Raw genomic sequence first — 26,297 nt, 5'->3', positions numbered from 1 at the left:
AAGAATTACTCACCTTGGGGGTGAAGGTGAAATTCTGGGATGCCTTCTTTAAGATTTCCATGGCTTCTGTATAGGAAATTCTGGGGGAAAAGAATGAAAGCTGAGAAATGCTAAGAAGATGTGCCTGTCATTATTAACTATTCTATCTTATATAAAAGGCTCATTTTTAGTTTTTCCATCATGGATTGGTTGGTCATAAATTGCTATTTAGTAGAAGCTCAGTGTTGGTGAAGACCATAGAAGCAATTTAATAAAACCTTCCAGCCTATACGTAAATCCCTCCGGCAACATCTTTCTGTTTCTACTTGTTTTATTTTAATTATGCAATCTTTATATTCAGATCATATACACATTATGAATAAAGGGTATGATCTAAACCTAATTTCTGTCTGCCAGCTTTCCAGTTTTCCAAGCAATTCTTTTCAGCAGGGGAGTTCTTCCCCCAAGTAATTTCTATTCTTGGTTTTATTAAACACTGAAATATTGAGGTCAGTTGTTTTTGATTCTTCCTTTTCTGTTGATCTACTTTTCTGCTTTGTAACCAATATCAAATAGTTGTAAAAATTGATCTCAAGTCTATCTACATGTGGGATAACGAAGATGATTTTGACCAAAGGAAAGTTTTACATTAGCTCAAATTGTGCTTAATTTAATTTGAATAATAATTGGATTCCATTGATTAGAGAATGACTAAACAAGATGTGAACCAGGAAAATAATGACAACAACCTTATAAATGAAAAGCACAACTCAAAACAATTGAAACTGTACTGAAATTACAATGACTAAGCTTGACCTCAAAGAGAAGATATATCTCTTTTTTCTTTTCAGAGGTGGAAAACTATATGTATGGAACACTGCAAATAATGCTAGACTTGTCTGATGTGGCTAGTTTTTCTGAACTCTTTTTTGAAATTTTTTGCTGTTCTCTGGAAAGGAGAAGAAGAAGGGCTACATTGGGAATGTAGATGAGACAAAACTAAATATATTAATACAAATTTCTTTAAACACATAAAAATAAAATTTAAAAATAATTGAGTACATTAGGTAACTTGCTATTAATATCATATTAATCAAAATTAACTGATGTTCAGGTAAGTCAAAGGTCCTTAAAGGCTATTAACAAAAATGAAAGCTCTGCCAAGTCTTACTAAGTGGGAAAGGCTCCAGGGTAATAGCTTGGTATCAGAATATTTTATCCAGGGACTAAGGATAGCCAAGTTCTGAGAGGTTTATCACCAGACAGCCATTAGGTAATAAATTTCTTTGAACACAGCAACTCATAAATTATCAACTAAGGCACAAAAGAGCTGCTATCTCCATTGGTGGAAAGAGTGCACACAACTGAGCAGATCTCTAAACTATTAAGTCATTTAGATAATAAATTTAAAACATTTCCACTTACATTAAAAACTTATTTTTCAGCATTTGTTCAAGCTTGTCCTTGTTAATAAAAAAGAAAAATATAATTTCTGTTAATATAAAGTTGCTTAGTAGGAACCAAGTTTTAAATTTTTCCAAATAATATTTAAATGTTAAATACTGACTACCTTTTGACCAGGAGCTACGAATTTATGCAACAGTTCAACATCCTCTGGACAATTTGAGAGAACAGTCTCTGTTGTAACCTTGAAGAGTGTCTCCATAACCTACAAAGAAACATCATAGAACTGTCAGAAAAAGACTGATTAAATCAAACTCAAACAGATGCACATTAATAATAATCACACTTCTAATTTCTACAGTAATTTAAGATGGGCAAAGCTCCCTTTATAACAATCTGGAGAGACAGGTAGCATAAGTATTACTTTTCTCCATTTTATAAAGAAAATGAGGTTGAAAAAAGTGGAATAATTTTGCTCAAGGCCACATAGCTAGAAGGGTTTGATCCAAACCCATGCTCCATAATTCCAACATCAATGTCTTTTCTAGTAGAGTGAGTCTTTTATGCTGAAATATAATTTTATATCCTAGATACCAGCACTCCCAACTCTTATACTAGCTACATATATAATAAGGATCTCTAGCTCTAAACGAATTAGAGCAAATTAGCATTGCCTTGGAAACAATAAAAGTAAAATTGGTTTCAAATCCAGCTAACTGCATTCTCATGTAGTTTATATCTATCCCTATTTTCCAGAAGAGTGGGAGAGCCTTTAATATATATCTTACTAAAACCTAGGTAACCTTTTCTATGGATAAATGATAAATCACATTAGATAAAAATGACATCCATTTTTAGTCACAAACATGCTATTAAGTAGACTTATTCAATTGTATTCTGGGAATGTACTTTGATGGGTTTAGGTTGTACGTAGGACTTTTGTTTTCAGTTGCTTTAGTCATGTCTGACACTTTGTGACCCCATTTGGGGTTTTCTTGGAAAAGACAATGAAGCAGTTTGCCATTTCCTTCTTCAGCTCACTTTACAGATGAGGAAACTGAGGTAAACAGGGTTAAGTGACTTGCCCAGGGTCACAAAGCTAGTAATTGTCTAAGGCAGATTTGAACTCACAAAAAGGAGTCTGCCTGACTCCAGGTCCAGCATCTACTGCATCTATATCACCTAGCTGCCTGGTATTTAGCACTACTGGTAAGTAAAAACAAAATATCTCAATTAAAGAAAGTTCTTAAAACTCTGCCAAAAATAAAATTAACAACAAATTAAAAAGAAATTAACAGCAACGGAGTCCTGGCATGAGATGATGTGTGCCTATACCAGAGTGGTGGCAGTGCCAGAGGACAGAAGGGGGCATACAGAAGGGACATCATGGAGGCAGAATTGACAGGACTTGGCAGAAGAATGGATATGGGAGTAGGAGGGTGAAAGAGAGTCAGGAGATGAAGACGACACCTAGGTAGTTAATCTGGGTAAGTGGGAAGATGGTACTACCTTTGACAATTGTTGTATACAAAATCCAAACTTCAAAGAAAAAAATCCCCTTAATAAAAGGATTTGTTCTACAAAACTTGGCCTCAATCAAAAGACTGCACCTGAAGACCTAGAAGCTCACATGAGGCCTCAATGTTGCAGGTTACCTGTCCCTACTATATAGGGTCTGGAAAGTGGTAGAGAAATTCATACTTGATGTGGCAGGCATTAAAGCTCTTTAGAAAAGGGATCACATGATGGTATATAAAAACCCAAGAAGTACACAAAACGATTAGGAATTTTGGTCACAGCCGGTTTATTTGGCAGCATCCATATGAATTTCCAAATATGCTGATAATTTTCTCATGCTGCAATTCTTAGAAAATCTGTTTCCTCTTAAGAGTTTAAGCCTCCTTTGAGTAAAATATAATGACATGTTGGTGATATTTCTTCCCTCCAAGTTCATTACCAATTAAATACATAAAAGTTCAAATTAAATGATTAATAAATATTCCTTTTAAAGAATCATAAAACAACTACATGTTAAGAAACATTTTTTGTTCTAGTGCAGGGGTTCTTAACCTAGGGCCCATAAACTAAAAAAAAAAAGATTGATAACTATAACCCAATATAATTGATTTTCTTTGTAATCTTATATCTTTTATTTTATTTATTTAAGGTATTATTCTAAGAAGGGGCCCATGAACCCCTGTTCTAATGAGATACCGCTTTTGGTGTTTACATTTACTGTGCGAATAGTGCCAGGTACCTAGCATGCTACTTTAAGTGCTGATATCACAGAAATGTAATATTACTACACATATCTAGACATATAAAATTATGTGGTGGGGCAAAGGTAGTGAGAAAAAAGTGACATCATCTAAGATAGCGGAAGAGGCCTGTAACTTAAAAACACAGAGCATTTTTAACAATTCTATGAACTAGCAGTAAGTATAGGCGTGGAGGAGTACAGCTGGGATCAATAAGGTGAGATAAGCTTTGGAGGCTCCACTTTCATCCGCATTGGGAAGAAGAGATAATTAAACTAGTTTTGTACAACATTCAACATAAGCGATCAGTTGTCAAACTGGTCATCTTTTGTGAGGTTCAAATTGTAGCTGAGTGTGCAGGAGGGAACTGCCAGGGAAATTTCTGGGAACTGCCTGGGTTTGGCAGTCCGATTGTGCTGCATGAGAATGTAGATAATGAGTACAGCAAAGACAGCATCTGAGTGCTGATGACATGTCCTGAGAACATCACCTAGTCTGATCCTCTACAAATGAATTCAATCTCCTTTTAGCTTGAAAGCATGCTCGGCAGTCTGTGTTCCATGGGACAAAAGCAATGTCATAAAGGGAACTGCAACTAAGAACGAATACGGTTCAGAGAGTTCTTAACTCATGTTGTCTGCCACAGGGATTCTGACTGCAGTCAGGGCCAACCCCAAGTTAGAGTATGTGGGAGAAATTTAGTTCAATGATTTGACAACATTTATTAATTAATGACATTATTTATTAAGTATAACACACTGGGCTAGGAGCTGAGAGAGATACAAAGATCCCTAAAACATGGTCACTTATGTCTAGTCTAAGTCTGTGTGTGTGTGAGGGGAAAGTACAAGACTCGCATGAGTAACTATATTACGTATAAAATGTAACAAGATAAGTAAATATGGGAAGTAAAAACAAACAAGGTTGATATAAAAGGAATAAATGGAACGAAAGGAAGAGAAACAAGATGGAGTAGGGAGAAATTAAAGATGGGGTGGGCAGGTAAGGGAGGAAGTAGTTGATGACCAAAAATATGTAAACATAGCCTTCAGAAAAGCAGTTTAAATCTGCTAAATCATCACAATTTTAATCCTAATCTTTAACAGAACTTTATCTTGTACATACTAGTATGACTATTACCTCTGGAGATAATTCTTCCATAAATCCCTTCCATCCTTGATTATCCTCTCCAGTACTAAATGTATCTTTTCTCACTTCAAGCCTTCCTGCTACTCACATCCCCAAAACACAAGGATGAAGGCAAGCTTTTTGCCATTCAGGGCTACTTTTAGGTCTTTCCCCTACCATGTTCCCTCAGTAGTCCTCTCCTCCTTCGAGGTTCACTTCCCCTAGACCCATCACCCTGTTAAGATGCTGTTGATAGCTGTTGGTTCTCACGCCATTTTCTCTTCTTTTCAACAAGCTCAGTACTTCACAGTTTTCCTGCACTGTAATACTAGGGACTTCATTTTTCATGTTCACGTACCCTCAAATAACCTTGCTTTCTAGTTCAACTCTTGTGATCTGTACCTTCACTCAATCTCAACCACATACAGGGATGCTCACAGTCTCTGATCATCACCCACAAGTGTTTCACCTTTGCAAACATGACTGAAATTTATCTGACCATAATCTAGTGAGATTCTAGCTCTTCCTCTTCTGTGTTTCACCATTCTCAAACCTAGTCTCCATCCTCACCTTAACTTCCAGTCAATCCACCACCACTTGTTTTCCCAAGCCATCATCCTTATGCTCTGACATCACTTTTTTCCTTTCAAAATCTTGATTCTTAGGTTAATCAGTTCAACTTTATCCTAGTCTGGACCCCTGAATCCCTCACCTCATTTTCCTATCATTGCTTGTCCCTTTCCATAACCCAATTTTGGATTACTTACATCATTTGTCTTTGCTCCTGCTTGTGTGCTGCTGAACGATGCCAGAAGAAACGTTCAACTATGCACCTAGGCGCAACGCTACCTGTTAATTAACGTTATCCAGTCTCGCAACACCGCTCCCCTTGCCCCCCACTCCCCTCGTCCTTACTATTGCACGCAAACCCTTTTTTATTCTTCCTGGATGGATATTCTACATTCTATTCACACTCCCTATAGAAAGTGTTTCACACCCCTTCATCCCCTCCACAGCTGAGAATTTCACATTATACTTTACTGACCTATCAAGAGCTACCTCTCTGAATGCACACTTCAAGTCATCTCTCTGTTTTTCTCTACTCACTCCTTTGTTTCAGTCTCAATGGGAGGGGTGACTCTCACCCCTTCAAATTCTCAACGCTCTATTAGATCCCTTGAGCTCATGCCCTTCTATCTCCCTTGGCAGATTGTGCCTTCAACCATCTTTTTTTCTCTCCCTAACTTTCAGTCTCTATCCACTGGCTTCTTTCCCTGCTATTGACACATGTCCAGATCTCCTTCATTCTTTTTATTTTTTTTTATTTCACTTTTAACATTCATTTTCACAGAATTTTTGGGCTCCGAATTTTCTCCCCCCTTGTCCCCTCCCCCCACCCCAAAACACCGAGCATTCTAATTGCCCCCATCTCCACTCCGCTCTCTTCTCCATCATTCCTCTCTGCCCTTGTCTCCATCCTCTCCTCTGTCCTGTTGGGCCAAATAACTTTCTATACCCCTTTACCTGTATTTCTTATTTCCTAGCAGCAAGAACAGTACTTGACAGTTATTCCTAAAACTTTGAGTTGCAACTTCTTTCCCTCCCTCCCTCCCCTCTCCCTCCCTTTGGAAGGCAAGCAATTCAATATTGGCCAAATCTGTGTAGTTTTGCAAATGACTTCCATAATAGTCGTGTTATATAAGACTAACTATATTTCCCTCCATCCTATCCTGCTTCCAATTACTTCTAATCTCTCTTTTGATCCTGTCCCTCCCTGTGAGTGTCGACCTCAAATTGTACCCTCCTCCCCATGCCCTCCCTTCCATCGTCCCCCCCCACCCTGTTTATCCCTTTGTCCCCCACCTTCCTGTATTGTAAGATAGGTTTTCATACCAAAATGAGTGTGCATTTTATTCCTTCCTTTAGTGCAATGTGATGAGAGTAAACTTCATGTTTTTCTCTCACCTCCCCTCTTTTTCCCCAAACTAAAAAAAATCTTTTGCTTGCCTCTTTTATGAGAGATAATTTGCCCCATTCCATTTCTCCCTTTCTCCTCCCATATATTTCTCTCTCACTGCTTGATTTCATTTTTTTTAAAGATATGATCCCATCCTATTCAATTCACTCTGTGCACTCTGTCTCTATGAGTGTGTGCGTGTGCATGTGTGTGTGTGTAATCCCACCAACTACCCAGATACTGAATAGTTTCAAGAGTTACTAATATTGTCTTTCCATGTAGGGATGTAAACAGTTCAACTTTTATAAGACCCTTATGACTTCTCTTTGCTGTTTACCTTTTCATGCTTCTCTTCATTCTTGTGTTTGAAAGTCAAATTTTCTTTTCAGCTCTGGTCTTTTCATCAAGAATGCTTGAAAGTCCTCTATCTCATTGAAAGACCAATTTTTCCCCTGAAGTATTATACTCAGTTTTGCTGGGTAGGTGATTCTTGGTTTTAGTCCTAGTTCCTTTGACTTCTGGAATATCCTATTCCATGCCCTTCGATCCCTTAATGTAGAAGCTGCTAGATCTTGTGTTATACTAATTGTATTTCCACAGTACTTGAATTGTTTCTTTCTAGCTGCTTGCAATATTTTCTCCTTGACCTGGGAATTCTGGAATTTGGCCACAATATTCCTAGGAGTTTCTCTTTTTGGATCTTTTCCAGGTGGTGATCGGTGGATTCTTTCAATATTTATTTTGCCTTCTGGTTCTAGAATATCAGGGCAGTTTTCCTTGATAATTTCATGAAAGATGATGTGTAGGCTCTTTTTTTGATCATGGCTTTCAGGTAGGCCCATAATTTTTAAATTGTCTCTCCTGGATCTATTTTCCAGGTCAGTTGTTTTTCCAATGAGATATTTCACATTATCTTCCATTTTTTCATTCTTTTGGTTTTGTTTTGTGATTTCTTGGTTTCTCAAAAAGTCATTAGCCTCCATCTGTTCCATTCTAATTTTGAAAGAACTATTTTCTTCAGTGAGCTTTTGAATCTCCTTTTCCATTTGGCTAATTCTGCTTTTGAAAGCATTCTTCTCCTCATTGGCTTCTTGAACCTCCTTTGCCAATTGAGTTAGCCTATTTTTCAGGGTGTTATTTTCTTCCGCATTTTTTCGGGTCTCCTTTAGCAGGGTACTGATTTGTTGTTCATACTTTGCTTGCAAGTCTTTTATTGCTCTTCCCAGCTTTTCCTCCACCTCTCTAACATGATTTTGAAAATTTTTTGGGCTCTTTATGACCTTTTCCCAGAACTGATCCCATTGAGTGGGCTGGGATGTAGAAGCACTGACTTCCGTGTCTTCCCCTAATGGTGAGCACCGCTCTTCCTCATCAGAAGGGAGGGGAGGAGAAACCTGCTCACCAAGAAAGTAACCCTCTATAGTCTTGGTTTTTTTCCCTTTTCTGGGCATATTCCCAGCCAGTGACTTGAGCTGTGAATATTCTCCTCACACCCACCTCGCCTCCGGATCCTCCCAGCCAGTGCTTGGGGTCTGAGATTCAAATGCTGCTTCCCAGTCTCAGGGCTTTGGGCGGGGGCAGGGCTGCTATTCAGTGTGAGATTATGTTCAAGTGCTCAGGTGGGGGCAGGGCCGCCTCACGGGCTCAGTTCCCTCAGGGGGTTTATGCAGAGACCTTCAACAATGGATCCGGGCTCCTGCCTGCTTGGGGAGCCCCGGTCTGCTTCTGCCTCTGCTGTTGCCTCCCGAGGGGGCCTGAGTATGGGGGCACCCCACTCCCCTCTCGACCCACCAAAGAGACCTTCTCACCGACCCCCATCACCTGTGGGTGGAGGGACCCGCGTGGCCGCTGGAGATCCCACCCCTGAAGTCCGCTTGGATCTGCTCCTCTCGGTGCCGTGGCCATGGCAGGGCTGGGCTGGGCTCCGCGTCTGCAGCATGACGGACCTTTTGCGAGAGGTTTGCAGGTCCCTCTGGAACAGAAATCTTATCCGCTCCACTGTTCTCTCTCCTGCTCCCGAATTTATGGGTGGCTCTTTACTACAGATATTTCATGGGCTGTGGGTTCAGAGCTTGCGTATTTGTGCGTTTCTACTCCGCCATCTTGGCTCTGCCCCGATCCCCTTCATTCTTAAAAATTCTTCACCTGCCATTGCCATCCCCTCAAGCCATTTCTCTTCTCCTACTCACAGCCCAGGAAAAGCTGCCTGCATGCCTTTCTTTCACTTTGCTCCTACTCACTTCTCAGTCCCTTTCTTGGCTTCTGACAATGCCTCTCGGACAAAACTGCTCCCTTGAAGGTCCTGACTGATGTCTTTATTGATAAATGCAATGGTCTTTTCTCAATCCTTTTTTTTTTTTTTTGACCCCTCCACTGTAGAACACGTCCTCCTTCTGGGTACTGACATCCCTTGATTCTCCTGACACTGCTCTGTGGGGATTCTTTCCTTACGCCTTCACAATGTGGTTTCAGGTAGCCTCCCAGCCTTATTGACATTTTTCTCCTCCATGTACTCTAGATTTCTGCCAAACTGGGCTGCTTAATGTTCCTTATACTCAACACTCCATCTTCTGTCTCCATCCTTTTCCACAGGCTGTCCCTTGCCCAGAATGCCCTCCTTCACTTTATCTAACTCAAAAACAGTCCCTAACTTCCTTCAAAGCTCAGCTCAAATGAAACCTCCTAGAGGATTTTGATTTGATTTTTGATCACTCCAAACGCTAGTACCTTCCCTCCAGGAGTACTCTGTGTGTGTATACACATATACAGATATGTGTATATTTATATGTGTGTATGTATATATAGAAAGATAGTATTTGATTTTCTAGAGACGTGTTGGTTCCCCCTCTGATAGAATGTTTCTTGAGGGTAGGCTGAGGCTAATTTTGGTCTCTCTATCCCCTGAACCTAATATAGAGCCTGGCACATATTAGTTATTTAATAAATGCTTATTAAATGAAATGCATGAATTAATAAATACTCATGATACTTAACTTGATTCAAAGGGAGCTATACTATTAGCCACACAAAAAAGCGTATTAAAGGAAAACTTCTGAAATCTAAAAGCTATTGCTTTTCTGGGGAGCTTTCCCAAACTTGAAGGTTTTGTTAGAAATATCTTTCTCAAAGACTATTCAAAAAATATCCCAGGCAGCAGCTGAAGAGATTAGGTAACATTGTTTATACGAGTTATTTTGTCTTTCTAATGTAAAAGTCAAGAGACTTTTCCTAAAATGTGTGTAATTAGGGAGAATAGAAATTTCAGCACATTGATTAAGTGGCTATGGTGTTCAAAGACCAGTAAAGCACAGGAATATAACAAAGAATAAAGATGATTCTGTCCACGCGAGGGGAAATTTTGAAGGTGGAGAAGCTTCTGGTAGGTAAAGGGAAGACAGACAAAAGGGAAGAGTAGAATTTAAGGTGCCCATCTTTGTTGTGATTTTTTAAAACCCAAACTGCATTTATTTTATTATCAGCTATTAATGAAATGGAAAACAACTGCTAGATGGCAACTGCCCTCCTTATCATTCACCAATTATTTATTTTTGGTGGCGTATGTCCAAAAAAAAATGCAAGGAAAATATATTTCTGCCTAAGCTTTTCTGGCAATAATAATTTTTTTTGTTTGGTAATTTATTTGAATTATTCTGGTTTTCTCAAATATACGTTTAGACTAATTCACAATTACAGACTGAATGTTTGAAGGAAGCTTAGCCAGTCTATCCTAATGCAGGGATACCCTCCCAATACATTCCTGGAAGGTCTATAGAGGCTCTATTTCAACACGTAACAGTGTCAAGAAACTGTTTTAAAAAAAAAGTCTCTATGTATTTTGATGGCACCATTAAAAAACTTCCTTACATTATGGTATTCCACGATGCAAGCCAAGTCCTTTGCATCTATTCTTTCCAGTATTATTGGGAATGATTTCTTTCCCTATATTCTATGCCAGTCAAACTGGCCTTCTTTCTATTGTTCACACACATTTCCCACCTCTGTGCCATTGCACTGGCCATCCTCTATGTCTGAAAGGCACTACCTCCTCTTCTCTGCATTATACAATTGGTCCCTTTCTTCAAGATGTACTTCAAATACCATTTCCTAAATTAAACTTCCTTACCAAACTACCCTGTATATACCTTTTTTTAGTTATCCTTTTAATGTCTATGTGCTTGTCTCACCCATTAGAATGTAAATTCTTTGGGAAAAGGGACTATTTCATTCTTTGTATCTGCAGCTCCCACATGACAGTATTTGGAATCATAGCAGGAACTTAAATGCATGTTGAATAACTGATAATGGTTTTTCAGCTATGATCAACCCCTAAGTTTTCTATTCATCAGAATAAACAATCTCAGTTCCTCCAACCACTCCTCATAAGACAAAGTTTCAAGATCTTGCATATAGTCCTGTTCCAGATCCATTCCAGTTTGTCAATATTCCTATTAAAATGTAGCACCTGGAAATGAACATGCAAAAAAAGATAGCATTTACAGAATGCTTTAAGGTTTACAATACCAATATTACCTCATTTTATCCTCACAACAACCCTGAGAAGTAAGGGCTATTATTATCCCTATCTTACAGATGAGGAAACTGAGGCAAACAAAAGTTGAGAGACTTGTCCAGGGTTACAGCTATTAAGTTTGAGGCTGAATTTGAGCCAATCAACTAGCAATCAATCAATGCATTTACAGGTCACCTGAGAAAAATTTACTTTGTTGGTCTTGCTTTTGTTGATTTTGATTTGAACTTTGTTTTTTCTCTCTCTCTTTCACGTGGGGGTGTGTGTGTGTGTGTGTGCATGTCTCTGTGTGTAAAATATAGACTTGCCAGTCACAGAGTTAATGTCTGAGACTAGATTTGAACTAAGGTTTTCTTGACTCTATCCACTGAGCCAACTACCTGCCTATGCAGTACAATATAATCCCACAAAATTCTTCAATCTACAAAAATATCAGCAATTACAGGTAATTACAGGTGAAATTTTCTACAATTACATTAAACTTGAATTATCTGGATTTTTAAAATGTCCCTAATTTTTTAAAGTCCTGATCAATATCTCTCTGGTTTCAAGAGAAACATCCATTGGAACAGTTGAAACTAATATAAGCAAAGATGTTTCTGAAATAGGTGACATAATTAGGTAGCTCAGTGGATAGAGTGGGGGGGCCTTGGGTCAGGAAGACTTGAGTCCCAATCTTGCCTCAGACACTTATTTACTACCTGTGGCACCCTGGATGGGTCCCTTAACCTCTTTTTAACTTCTATTTCCTCAACCGTAAAATGGGGATGGATTATAATTGTACCTTCCTTTTAGGGTTGCTGGGAGGATCAAATGAAATATTATTTGTAAAATGCTTTGTAAACTTTATGTAAATGTTAGTTATTATCAAAGTGATACAAATTTTAATGTCATGAACAACTTATTTGCTGTTATTAAAAACAAATTATCTTGTTAAGAGGTTGAAAAACAATTACAAGTAGCAATTTTATCAATAACATAATTTTTCCCCCAGAAACTTTGAAATGGAAGTCAAGTCTATTCATCATGTTAAAATACTATTTTTACAAGTTACAAATATGAAAATTACAAAGGGCTTTATTATTAAATGTTATATAATTATTATATGCTTAAGATTTGTTTGTATGTGATAAGAACTATAATAAATTCTTAATTTTATTTGTATAGATTGTTTATGACGTGTACGACAGCTTTTATTTGGAGGGGAAGGAGTTGGAGTATTGTTAAAAATTTGGAAACCGCAGTCCTAAGACTTGAAGGAGTTGCAATCTTTATCAGTGAAGGAAACACTTGGCATGATAAAATTACAAACCTTTTAAAGAAATTGATGAATTTAATTTATAATGACCTATTCTTACACTGTGCTCCTAATGACTTCTTCAGTGCCTAGAACACTGTGTTTAATAAATGTCTATGTTTTTTATTTTTTCCCTTTTACTTTTTTCTTTACTTATTTTTTCCCCTCTTACTTTTTCCCTTTATTTGTACTTACAATCAGACAGTAAACTAAATATGAGTGTATAAACTGTCTGTTCAACAAAGTCTTGGGTATACACAAATAAAATGTGCACATACTATACAGAGTTAGGTAAAATTCAGATATACTTCATTTAACTGGCATGAGTACAGTTCAAACTTCATAAGTGTACTTTTTCTCCTTCCTATTAGAGTGTTAGGTCCTTAAATTCAGGCACTAAATTTATTTTTGATTGTTTTTGTAACTCTAGTGCACAGTGTCTGGCATATAGTAAGCACTTAAATGAAAGAATGGCAAGAAACATTTATTATATGACATAAGCAGTAAATGAAGCGATCTAGATAAATGAATTTTACATATCAACAAATCCTCAAGACTCACAGAATGTTAGTATTGGATGGTCTACATGGAAATCATCTGGTTCAAATCCATCATTTTATAAATGAAGAAAGGGAGGTCCAGATATTAACTGACTTGCTTAAGGTTATATAGCTAGCTAATAAAAAGAACTAAAACTTGAACTCAGGTAATTTGTTTATAAGTCCAGGGTTATTTTTTTTGTATCACATAATCTTGGGATTCAACATTAGAGAAAGCGTGATTCAACAATCTGCAATATAGAATCTGGAAATCCAGGGCCTGGATTAAAACCTTCTCTGCTATTTATTTCCAGTGTGACCAATATCAAGCCATTTTATTTCTATGCAGCTTAGTTTCCTCATCTCTAAAATAAAGAGAGCTGAACTCCATGCTCTCTTTCTAGCTCAAAAACCTACAAACCACATCTCAGCCAACACTACGCTACAACAAAACTGAAACATCAACACAGAATTACAGAAGCCTAGTGCTGAGAAAAGTCTCTAAGGTTATTTAATTTAGCCCCTACTTGGAGCATAAATTCCTTTTTAAGCTGGAGTTTGCTTATTTTAGCCATTAGTGGTAGAACTCTCTCGAAAACTTATTACAACATACTTTCACTCCCTTAATAGTGTTTGCCTTTTCTGTCTCATTCAGGTCCATCATTTTAGGCATTAATTATTACAATGTAATGACACTCTTAGCACTCTGATTGTCCTCTCACTGAGGCCAGTTTGGTCTGGTGGTGGGTACAGTATTACTTCTCTCTCCTCTCTCTGGCTGGCCTCTGTTCTCTGATGGGGTTTCCTGCAGGCTTTGTTCTCCCTGTTTCCCCTCAACCCTACTCATGTGCTGCCTAAACCTTCTGTTTATAGTCCATCACTCTCTGAGGCACTTGTTGGCACAGTGTGATAGAACACTGAGCTTGGAACCAGGAAGACCTAAGTTCAAATCCAGCCTCAGGAACTTACTAGCTGTGTAAACCATGGCAAGTTACTTAACCCATCTATGCCTCAGTTTCCTCCACTCTAAAATGGGGGTAATAATAGCACCTACTTCCCAAGGTTGTTGTGAAGATAAAATGAGGTAATATTTGTAAAGAGCATACAATGCCTGGCACATATTAGGTGCTTACTATTTTCTTTCCTCTTTCTCTTCCTTCCTCCTTACTGGTTTTAACTTGAACTGGTTTTAACTTGAACATAATTCCAGGGAAAATGAGATGCTTAGTTTCAATATAGAAACTAAACTAAATAAACTCCTTACCTAAGGAATTATATTTAACTTCTTTTTAATAAAGTGCATGTGATTCGTGACAACTCTTTTTTCGACTTGAGAAATGGCTGATGATGTTTTGAGGTGAGGATTCAAGTTACTGATTTGTTCATATTCCCAGCTCACTTAGTTCTTCAAAAGCATAATGTCTGAGTTTTAATAATTTGTGGTCTATGACCATTATTATAACTTAAATTAGTGCCATGACTTGAGACCTGGAAAGGCTAATATTTGCTAATAATCATTAGATATTAGCAAAATGGGCTTTAGGATTGTTAGCTCACAGGCTATTTGGCCTTTCTTTGCATTCCCAGCATTTAGCAAACAATACTTGGCACACAGTAGACACTTAATGTTTATTGACTCAAAGATTTTATGTAGTATATCATGACAAAGGGTTTCATGTCTTCCCAGTAGAAAATAAAGTCAGTTTTTATTTTATACCACCAACGCCTTGTACCTATTAAGCATTTGATAAGTGTTTATTGAATTGAATTATAAACAAAAAATGCAAAAGAAAATATCTTTCACAAATGACCCCAAATAAAAAGTACAAGTAAACATTAAGTAGGAGGAAAAAAAGAACTATAAGCAGGCAAGAGCTGCATAAATTATGAAGTAATCAAAAGAAAATCTTTGACGTTGAGCCTATCACTCTGAATTTTAACATAACAGAAAAACATAATTGAGAAGCCAAATGATCTATGGGAGGTCACCAATACTTTGAGTGGACCTGAAACAATAAATAAGGTTAAAATATGCTAGGGGAAGAAAAAGGATAGCTTAGAAAGAAACAGGTAGCTTAGAAAGACCTGCTGGTGCCAATATATTTTGATAATTTTGACAATTTTATCAAAGCAGACAATCTTGATCCATGAAATTGTTATATTGGCATTTCATGAGGAACAAATACTCTTTTGAAGTCTAAAAGAAAATGAATGGCTTTCCTAACTGTGACTTTCAGATTATGATCTATAATCATAAACAGAAAGATAAATGAGGGGCTAGCACAGCCTTCAAGATGATTTTAAAACAGACGGCTCAACAGTATTAAGTAGAAATACTCAACTGAAAGAAAACTCAGTTAAAAGCACCCTTTAGTGCAACATTACTATTAAACATTTAGCATAAATAAATGTTCACTGTGAGCCCAGTGTGGTGCACAGACCAGTGCAGCGCAGCAGGGACAGGCCCTGGAACAGGCTTATGGGTGCCACTGACAGTGGCTTGCAGACTGCTCAACCCACAAATGCCACAGACAGCTTCAAAGGTCAGTGAGAGGGCTCTTTCACCTGGGAGAGGGCAGCATGATCTTGACCTCCAGCAGCAGGGACCCATCTGCAGCTGCCATTGTTGGAGTCCTCTGCCTAGAGCCCCTGGGGGAATTGAGCAGTTGATCTGAATCTCAGCCCTGAACTGCAGCCCTGGGTGACCTCCTGATAAAGCCCTGGGGGAATTGAGTCAATGATCTGATTTTCAGCCTTGAGCTCCACCCAGGGATGAGGAGGAGCTCTGGCACTAGAGCTGGAGGCAGACATGGTGAGGGAATTCCAACTGCAGATTCTGGGCAGAAAAGCTTATGGTTGCTCCCAGATCAGTGTGCTGGCCCGGAGAGGAGTAAAATCCTCTTCCTTCATTGTGCCACCTTGGAGAAACTGAGAATATATAGGTACCCAGAGTATACCCTCCTCTTGACAAAGGACTCAAAAGTCAGGTAACTGGCTGGGAAAATGCCCAAAAAAGGGAGAAAAAAATAAGACTATAGAAGGTTACTTTCTAGGTGAACAGGTATTTTCTCCTAAACTTTTGGATGAGGAAGAACAAAGCACAATATCAGAGCAAGTCAAGGGTTCCATGACCAAAACCTTCAAAATAAATATGTAATGGTCTCAGGCCATGGAAGAGCTCAAAAAGGATTTTGAAAATCAAGTAAGAGAAGTGGAGGAAAAACTGGGAAGAGAAATGAGAGAGATGCAAGAAAATCATGAAAAGTAAGTCAACAGCTTGCTAAAGGAGACCCCCAAAAAATGCTGAAGAAAATAACACCTTTAAAAATAGGCTAACCCAATTGGCAAAAGAGGTCCAGAAAGCCAATGAGGAGAAGAATGCTTTAAAAAGTAGAATTAGTCAAATGGAAAAGGAGGTTCAAATGTTCACTGAAGAAAACAATTCTTTAAAAATTAGAATGGAGCAGATGGAAGCTACTGACTTTATGAGAAACCAAGAAATTACAAAACAAAACCAAAAGAATGAAAAAACAGAAAATAATGTGAAATATCTCACTGGAAAAACAACTGACCTGGAAAATAAATCCAGGGGAGACAATTTAAAAATTATGGGACTACCTGAAAGTCATGATCAAAAAAAGAGCCTAGACATCATCTTTCATGAAATTATTAAGGAAAACAGCCCATATATTCTAGAACCAGAGGGCAAAATAAATACTGAAAGAATCCATCTGTGGATGGATCCATCATCTTCTGAAAGAGATCCAAAAAGAGAAACTCCTAGGAATACTGTAGACAAATTCCAGAGTTCCCAGATCAAGGAGAAAATATTGCAAGCAGCTAGAAAGAAGCAATTCGAGTAATGTGGAAATACAATCAGGATAACACAGGATCTAGCAGCATTAAGGGATTGAAGGGCTTGGAATGATATTCCAGAAGTCAAAGGAACTAGGATTAAAACCAAGAATCACCTACCCAGCAAAACTGAGTAAAATACTTCAGGGGAATAAACAGTCATTCAATGAAATAGAGGACTTTCAAGCATTCTTAATGAAAAGGCCAGAACTGAACAGAAAATTTGACTTTCAAAAACAAGAATCAAGAGAAGAATGAAAAGGTAAACAGGAAAGAAATATCATAAAGGACTTTCTAAAGTTGAACTGTTTACATTCCTACACGGAAAGATAATATTTGTAACTCTTGAGACTTTTCTCAATATTTGGGTAGTTGGAGAGATTACACACACACACACACACACACACACACACAGACACACACACACACACACACACACACACAAACATGCAGACAGAGAGCACAAGGTTGAGTTGAATAAGGGATGACACCTAAAAAAATAAATAAAACTGAGGGGTGAGAGAGGAATATATTGGGAGGAGAAAGGGAGAAATGGAATAGGGTAAATTTTCACTCATAAAGGAGGCAAGAAAAAGCTTTTTCAGTGGAGAAGAAAAGGGAGGAGGTGAGAAGGGAAAAAGGGGAGCTTACTCTCTTCACATCTGGCTTAAGGAGGGAATGACAGGCTCACTCAGTTTGGTATGAAAGTATATCTTGCATTACAGAAGGGTAGGGGAGAAGGGAATAAGTCGGATGAGGGGGATGATTGAAGGGAGGGTAAAACGAGAGAAGGGAGAAATCAGAAGTAAACACTTTTGGGGAGGGACACGGTTAATGGAGAGAATAGAATAAATGGGGGGCAGGATAGCATGGAGGGAAATAGAGTTAGTCATATACAACATGACTATTATGGAAGTCTTTTGCAAAACTACACATATACAGCTTATATTGAATTGCTTGCCTTCCCAGTGGAGAGGGGTGGGGAGAGAGGAAGGGAGAGAAGTAGAAATTCAAAGTATTAGGAATGAATGTTGAGAACTGTTTTTGCATACAACTGGGAAATAAGAAATACAGGTAATGGGGTATAGAAATCTATCTTGCTCTACAAAAAAAGAGAGAAGAGAAGGCATAAGGGAAGGGAGGGATGTGTTAGAAGGGAGGGCATATTGAGGGAAGGGGTAATCAGAATGCAAGGCATTATGGGGTCGGGGGAAGGGAGAGATGGGGAGAAAATTTGGAACTCAAAATTTTGTGGAAATGAATGTTGAAAACTAAAAATAAATAAACAAAAAAATAAATGTTCATTGTGACAGTGATTTTACATGAGGGGTATAAATGAGAGAGAACTAAGAGAAATTGGAGGTTACATTTTTGCAACATATTTTGTTGTCTTTTGTCTTTAGGAAATGAAAAAAATCATACCTAAGTGGAGCAAAACACCTAAAAACTTGAGTATGTGACATTAAAACTAAAGTATTCATGTTTTAAAAATTCCTTAAGAAGGGGTATGTTGTTTTTCATCTTTTATCTCTACTAATGCTAAGTATAGGAATTCGTAGATAGACAATGCTTAATAAACATTTATTAAATTACCAAGTGATGCTATATGATTGCAAATCATGAATGACCACCATCTCAGAAGAATCAAAATGGCAGGTGACCCAAAAGAGGTAAATAGTTGTAACATATACCACCACTGATGATGTGTGAGATATGGCTGGATATAAATGACTGAAAAAGGGAGGCTGGTCACATATATTTCACATATATTTGTGAATTTTTTTGAAACAGTGAGGTTATATTACATTACATACATGTTTATGTAGATGCTTCCACTTTCTCTTCTCTCACTCTGTTCTTAACCCATTCAGCTTCCAACCTTATCATTCAACTGAAACTGCTCTCTCCAAAGTTGCTAATTGCCAAATCCAAGAGTCTTTTGAGACTGTGTCCTCAGTATGTGTCATGATGCCCTGGGACACAGTAGGTGCTTAATAAAGGGTTGCTGAATGATTGATTTTCTGGCTGGCATATCATGAGCTTACAGTCTAGTAAAGCCTCTACAATTTTTTTCAGGAAAACTTTTATATATGCCTCCTCCACCTTGTATTTGCATGAATATTCTCCTGGTGATGCTAGATGGGTGGTAATCATGGAACACTATAATATCAGAATAATCAAAATTCAAAATAATCTAAATGATACATGGTTGGTAGAAGTAGACTGCAACACACAATGAAGCTTTTAAGTAAGAAGTGCTATGAAAAGAAATATCAAGGACAAGTATATCTATAAAATGAATTCGATCATACACGTATCAAGGATGAAGGATAACAGGATAGTTCAAACTATGCATCCATATTCACAAAATATGAAAAGATCCAAATGAAGGCCTTCAGTTCATTCAGTGACAAATATGGAAGATTTATGGAAGGGTATGTACAAGAATCACACAGGACAAGGGGGTGGACCATAATTTGTAATGATGGAGTAGGTGACCATTTCAGGGAGATCACACAGTCACTGAAACCTAAAATACTTAATTTATCACAATTCAAATCTCATGAAAATTCTATGATGACCCCATAACCACCTTCTTTCTCTGTAACCAGCAAAATTATATAGATGACATTGAATGGTTAGAGGTATCAAAGACTTACAATGCTTTGAAAATATATAAGACTCCAGTACCTTACCTGCATAAGGTCTTGAAGGCTCTCAACAAAAGACATTTCTGCTTCCACCATATAAAACTCTGCCAGATGTCTGCGGCTCTGAGAATTCTCAGCTCGGAACGTTGGGCCAAAGGTAAACACTTGAGAGAAAGCTCTGCAATTAAAGATGAAGAGTGCAGAAATAAAAACTATGAACTGTTAAGAACTTACAGCCACCTGAGCTCTGCAGGAAAATAGGTTTCTGTTATTGTTTTGAGCTAGAACCCAGAGGTTCTAGTGGGTGGCTATCTTGCTATGACAGCTGACAACAAGGGAATAATAAAAACACTATATTTATAGAAAACATTCTATCTGAAAGGAACTCCCAAATATTTTATAAACCTGGCTTGCCAAGAAGAGAAAGACAACCTACTTAATAGTGCTGGTTATAATCAACGTGATGAGTAGCAGGCAACTTAGTTTCATAGCAGTCAAAAAACAAAGAAAAGAGACCATGATCAACAGGAAATTTCACAAAGAATTTGGTTTGGAAAATTTGAACGACAATCTGGAAAAGTTATTCTGTGGCTGATGAAGAGAGGGAAAAAGGAAGAACAGATAGGGGAAGAGAAGTTCAAAAGGCTCTTCAAGGCCATCTAAAACTTTAGTATTGTGGAAATACAATCAGGAGTTTGCAGCTTTTACACTAAGGGATTGAAGGGCTTAGAATATGATATTCCAGAGGTCAAAGGAGATAGGATTAAAACCAAGAATCATCTACCTAGCAAAACTGATTATAATACTTCAGGGGAAAAAATGGAATTTCAACAGGAAAATAGAGGGGAAGGGGGATGTGAGAAGCGTGGGTAATAGAAGGGAGGACAGACTGGAGGAAGGAGTGGATGGGGTGCATGTTGTCCTGGGGTGAGGGGTGAGGAGAGATGGGGAGAAAATTTTGAATTCAAATTCTTGTGGAAGTGAATGTTAAGAACTGAAAATAAATAAACTATGTATTAAAAAAATAAAGTATAAAAAATTCTGAATTGATATTGATTGATACTGATCTGTAATTCTCCTTTTGTGCTTTATCCTTTCTTGGTATTAGGCCTATATCTCATAAAAGGAATCTGGTAAGGTGTTTTCTTTCTTAATTTTTGAGATAATTTGTGTAGTATAGGTCCCAATTGTTTGTTAAAAGTTTGACAGAATTCTTATGTGAATTCATGAGGACCAGGAGTTTCTTCTTATTGTACTTGCTATTTTTTACAATTTAGCAGTTCCTTTACAGCTAGCTGTAGTTTTTTTTCTGAGATTGAATTAAGAGCTATGTTTGTTATTTGGGGTATACATACATACATACATACATATATATGTATATATATACACACACATACATATATATCTTTGGGGTATTTTATATTTTGAAGTTATTACTCTTTTGTATTTTCAATTTTGCTAGCATGTAAGTATACAATGTAGATTCTGATAATTCTTTTTATTTCTGCTAATTTTGCTGTAAGTTTACCATGTTCATTTTTTTCTTGATTTGATTTTCTGCACTATTTTTAATCAGAGTAGCTAAAGATTTATCAAATTTATTAGTTGTTCTTTTTTTTGGTGTCCACTTTATCTACTTCTCTAACACTTAATATAATTTTTTATGTGCTTATTTCAGAGCTGTTGGCTTTGCAATAAAAAATATGAATATTTTCATCAATCTTCTTTTTCGATTTTGTCAACATATGTATGTAAGGATCTGATTATTCCCTCATTTCCCAGGACTACTTCTGCTGCATCTCAGAAATTTTGGTATGGCTATGCTTTTCTTTTACATAATTACACAATAAATACATAATCCTAAATTCTATCATTTGTTCTTTGATCTCATTATTTAGGATTTTAATGCTAAATTTCCACTTGAACTTGTGTCTTTTGTTTGTTTCCTGAATTAATAATTATTTTATTGCATTATGGTCTGTAAACTACATAATTAATAATTGCTATTTATGTTTGCAATACTTCAATTTTTGTACATCATGTCATTTATAATTTTATTTAGAACAATTCATGTCTTTTAGCTCTGATTTCTCTAGTAATTTACTCAGTTCTGTATTTTCCCTTTTGTTTATGTCCCTGTTACACTTGTTCAAAACTGAGATACTGAAACCTCCTGCCACTACCATGTAGTTATCTGTAACTTTTTGTAGTTAATTTAATTTTTCCTTTGTGAATTCAGATACTAAGGCATTTGGTGCATATAAATTTAACACTGGTGCTGGTTTATTGCCTATGATTGCCTTCAGCATAATGTAGTTTCCTTATTTTTTTATGTTATGAATGTCTGTTTTTGCTTTGTCTAACAGCATGATTTCAACTCCTGACTTTTTTGGATTCACGTGGTGCATAATAAATTTTATCCTGTTCTCTCATTTTTACTGTGTACATCTTTGATTTTTTTTAGCTGTGCTTTTTGCAAGCAACAGATTATAAAGTTTTTGTTTAGGTATATAATCTATAACTTTTTCATTTTATTGAACTGTTTAATTTATATTTAGAGTTATGAGAGTTAGTTTTACATTATCCTCCATTTATTTGTAATATTTTCTTTTAAAAAAAAGTAGGATATTTTCCCTTCTTTCTCTGTAAACACAAGTACTTTGTCTTTTCAGCTATCTTAGCTTAATCTACTTTAAGGCAACCTTATTCCCAATTGCTCTTTACTCATTGTCTAGTGTTCAACCCTCCCCATTTGTTACCCTTTTCCCTAGTTTTGGAGTTTTTCTTAACTTAAAAATTCATTTTTTTCCTCAATTAAGTAGTCAATAAAATCTTCCTTTCAACTTGTTTTACTCATTAGTTATTTAAAATTTCATTTTTGGGGCCTTCATTATTTATTTTTCCTTTCAATCTATTCTAGACTTTTATTTCTTGATTCATGACTTTTACTTACTTGGTCCTTCTTTAGCTTCCATATTCCTTATAGCATAAATTTCTAAAGTACCTATTGTGGGTTGTGTCTTTTAAATAGTTTCTAACTTATTATTGCCTTGCAAATCATTCCTTCTGCCCTCTTCCCCCTTTCTCTGTTGTGCTTCCCTTTTGCCCAAGGTAGGAGTTTTTTTACGTCTCTGATCATGCAGTTCATTAACCTTCTTTCTCTCCAGTCATTTTTCTCCCTAACGCATTTCCCATGAAATCGTGCTTTGTCTATATCCTCCTGCTCTTCTGAGTGCAAGTTGTACTCAAGAGCTCTGATTCTGCCTTTCCTGAGGAAAGATGAGTAGCCTAAGCACCAAATCCCTAAAGAGTATACACATTTTAAAGTCCTAATCTACCTTAATAGAATATCTCTCTTCTACCATGGGACCATTTATCAGTGGTATCTCTTACCACCACCAAAACAAATTTGCCCATTTCTCACCCCCAGTTTCAACTTCTTGCTTTGCCTGCCTCCTTACTCACACAGACTCTCTTCTTTCTGAGAGACTACAGGAATGGTTTACCTGTTTTGGATTTCTGTTGTCTGAGGTACTAAAAATGCAAAAAGTTTGTGTAATCTGTTTTCTTTCTAGTGTGGGGAAACAAAGGAATTCTGTTTCCACAGGATTAAAGCTCCTCCCAGCTTTCAGTGACAGCAGAATGTAAGTCACAGGTGACTGGCTCTAAACAGAGAACAGAACCAGGCTTCTGATCAGGTAGTCAGAAACTTGTATACATGCTTAATGAACTGTTTGATGGGGAACCTGTCAGTAAGGAGAACATGAAGTGGGTGGTTCAGGAGGTTGCATCTAGGTAGCAATGGAGAGCAAGGGGGGAAATTCAAATTGGGAATGGCATAAAAAGTGCTGCATTTGTCTGAGCAAGTGTGGTCTCCATTCTGGAGGGATCCATTCACTAGGAATGTAGAATAATTGGCTAAAATAAAATAAGAACTTTCCTGGCTTCACAATGAGTAATGTTCTTTGTTTAGAGTGAAGATGTTTTTTTCACAATTTGGGGGCTCATCTGGGATCTAGCATCAGAAAAAAGGAACCTCACTCTGGAGAACAGGAGGTGCCCAATTTTGCTAAAGTTTGTGTTTTAAGTGCATATAATGTCAAATAATAGTTCTCTTAGTGTATAAACTGTTAGGTATTTTACTTGTTTAAGTTTCCAAGGTAAAGGAAAGCTGGATGAAATTGGTGAGCATAATGTTTTTTTAAAAATTTATTTGAAATGTAAAGGGGGGGAGGTGGTCAGAGTAAGGATTAGAAAAGAGAGCACAGTAACAACCACAGTGTACGAGGAATTTTTCTAGTAGACTTAGCCCTTCACAGCAATGTAAGGACCTAAAACATTCCCAATGAACTCGAGGCAAAATGCCTTCCACATCCAGAGAAAGAACTATGAAACTGCATCGCAGAATGAAGCAGAATATTTTCTCTTGTGTTACGTTTTGTTTTTTCTCATGGTTTCTTCCATTCATTTTAATTCTTCTACATGACATGACTAATGTGAAAATGTGTTTAATAAGAATGTATGTGTAGAATCCATATAAGATTGCATGCCACCTAGGGGAGGAAATGGTGAGGGAGGGGGAGAAAATTGCAGACTTATGGAAGTGATTGCAGAAAACTGAAAACAAATAAATTAATAAAAAAATGAAAAGAGTGAAAATATCTGAAAGGTACAACAGAAAAAAGGAATGACTGAGATGGGGTGGAGCAGCAGTAAGCTCATGTTCCCTTAGACCCATGAGCTTAGTCACTCCCTCCCCCATCCTACTTTTGAAGTGAAAATTTGTATCCTGATTTGATGACCAACAAAGTTATGGAAAGTTAAGAGGGACTACTGCCTATCTGTCTTTCAGGATGGATTGATCCATGGGAAGGTTTTATTAAATTTAATATTGGTGTTGACTATGGTAAAGATACTGGTTCAATCAATTATTAAACTCTAAAGGTCTCTGCTTGGAAGGGAAGCCAGTCAACCCTTGTCAGCTTTGATTCAAATTCCTCAGTTGTTTTTGTCTGGGCTAAAACCTTTAAGCTAATCTGATTAAAGCCTTTTGCAAACAACTCAGAAGAATGGGAGTAAGAGGTTGAAATACCTAAAGTATTTTGGTTTGTTTTTTTTTAGTCTGAAGTCTCAGAAAGGAGATGGAACACCAGCCTTTTTTTTTTAAGTAAGCAGGAAAAAGATTATGCAGAGTTGGGAATATACAGCCCTGTCTTTTAAAAGGCCAGGAGCATTGGGCTATACATACATACATACATATGCATATACACACGTGTATGTGTGTGTATGTATATGTAATTAAAATGTTTCAACATTATTATCTCTCTAATTTAAGGTAATTGTTTCATACTGCATAACTCTGAAATGGGTTTTAAATACCAAAAGTAAGAAGATCAATAATTTCTGGAAATGCAACTGATATCATCTGAAGTTATTATTTGTGTTATTACTTTATTTTTCAAAAGTATTTCTCAAGTTCTCTTTGAGGTAGAAATTGAGTTAAAGCAATTTTAAAATCTGGATTTTGTTGTATACAAATGAGTTTTTTAAAAGGAATGTGATAAAAACTTGCTAATTAGAAATGGTTATATTTGGTTATAAACATAATGATAATGCCACTGATGTTTGCTATAATGGCAGATTTTTCCATTTGAAATCTTGGCTATTACGAAAATGAATAGAGTGGTTTAAAATTGTAATTTATTCTCTGTGTAAGGTTTGAAAGTGCATTTACCTAAATTGGTAATGGGTTGTTTAAAAAGTAATTTCTTGGAGATTTTCAATTTGTTCTTTTTCGAGCATTTTCAGCTGCATGCCCAATTTATTGATCTCCTCTTTCTCTATTTTATTCAGGTAGGCATTCAAAGACAAAGCTTTCCCTAAGAACTGCTTTTGCAGTATCTCATAAGATTTGGTAGGTTGTCTTATTATTGAATGAAGTCGTTGATTGTTTCTATTATTTGCTGTTTAACCCACTCCTTCTTTAGGATTAGATTATTTAGTTTCCAATTAATTTTTGGTCTATCTTTCCATGGTCTTTTATTACATATAATTTTTATTGCATTAAGATCTGAAAAGGATGCACTGACTATCTCTGCCTTTCTGCACTGGAATGTGAGGTATTTATGCCCTAGGACATGATCAATTTTTGTAATATGTGCCATGTACCGCTGAGAAAAAGGTATATTCTTATCACCATTCAATTTTCTCCACAGATCTATCATATTTACCTTATCCAGAGTTTTATTCAACTCCTTAACTTCTTTCTTGTTTATTTTAAGGTAAGATTTATCAAGTTCAGAGAAGAGGAGGTTGAGGTCCCCCACTAGTATAATTTTGCTGTCTATTTCTTCCTGTAACTCCCTTAACTTCTCCTCTAAGAATCTGGTTGCTATACTACTTGAAGTATATGTGTTTAGTAATGATATTGCTTTGTTGTCTATTAGAAATACTGAAAACCAAAGGAGAGATTAATAAAATTGAAATTAAGAAAACTATCAAACTAATAAATAAAACTAAGAGTTGGTTTTATGAAAAAACCAATAAAATTGATAAAATTTTGGTCAATTTGATTAAAAAAAAGAAGAAAACCAAATTACCAATATCAAAAATGAAAGGGGTTAACTCACCTCCAATAAGGAGGAAATTAAAACAATAATTAGAAGTGACTTTGCCCAACTTTATGCCCATAAATTCAACAA

General features: G+C 36.7%; 1 protein-coding gene across 6 annotated transcripts in view; it reads right to left on the bottom strand.

Annotated features, from left to right (window-relative positions):
- Positions 1–26,297, bottom strand: part of NARS2 (asparaginyl-tRNA synthetase 2, mitochondrial) — a 154,094-nt gene that overhangs the window by 36,340 nt on the left and 91,457 nt on the right. For 4 of the 6 annotated variants that reach the window (XM_072610725.1, XM_072610727.1, XM_072610728.1 and 1 more), the window contains 4 exons: positions 19,642–19,774; positions 1,550–1,648; positions 1,405–1,442; positions 14–80 (listed from right to left, as the gene is read on the bottom strand). In XM_072610725.1, the coding sequence (XP_072466826.1) occupies positions 14–80; positions 1,405–1,442; positions 1,550–1,648; positions 19,642–19,774 (337 nt within the window). Of the gene's footprint in view, positions 1–13; positions 81–1,404; positions 1,443–1,546; positions 1,649–19,641; positions 19,775–26,297 lie in introns of all 6 variants that reach the window. The other 2 variants (XM_072610724.1, XM_072610726.1) reach the window with 1 other exon arrangement.

Source organism: Notamacropus eugenii, chromosome 5, assembly GCF_028372415.1.
Source record: "Notamacropus eugenii isolate mMacEug1 chromosome 5, mMacEug1.pri_v2, whole genome shotgun sequence".
Taxonomy (NCBI): Eukaryota; Metazoa; Chordata; class Mammalia; order Diprotodontia; family Macropodidae; genus Notamacropus; species Notamacropus eugenii.
The sequence above is the reverse complement of the archived record's forward strand: the minus strand, read 5'-3'. Positions and strand labels throughout refer to the sequence as shown.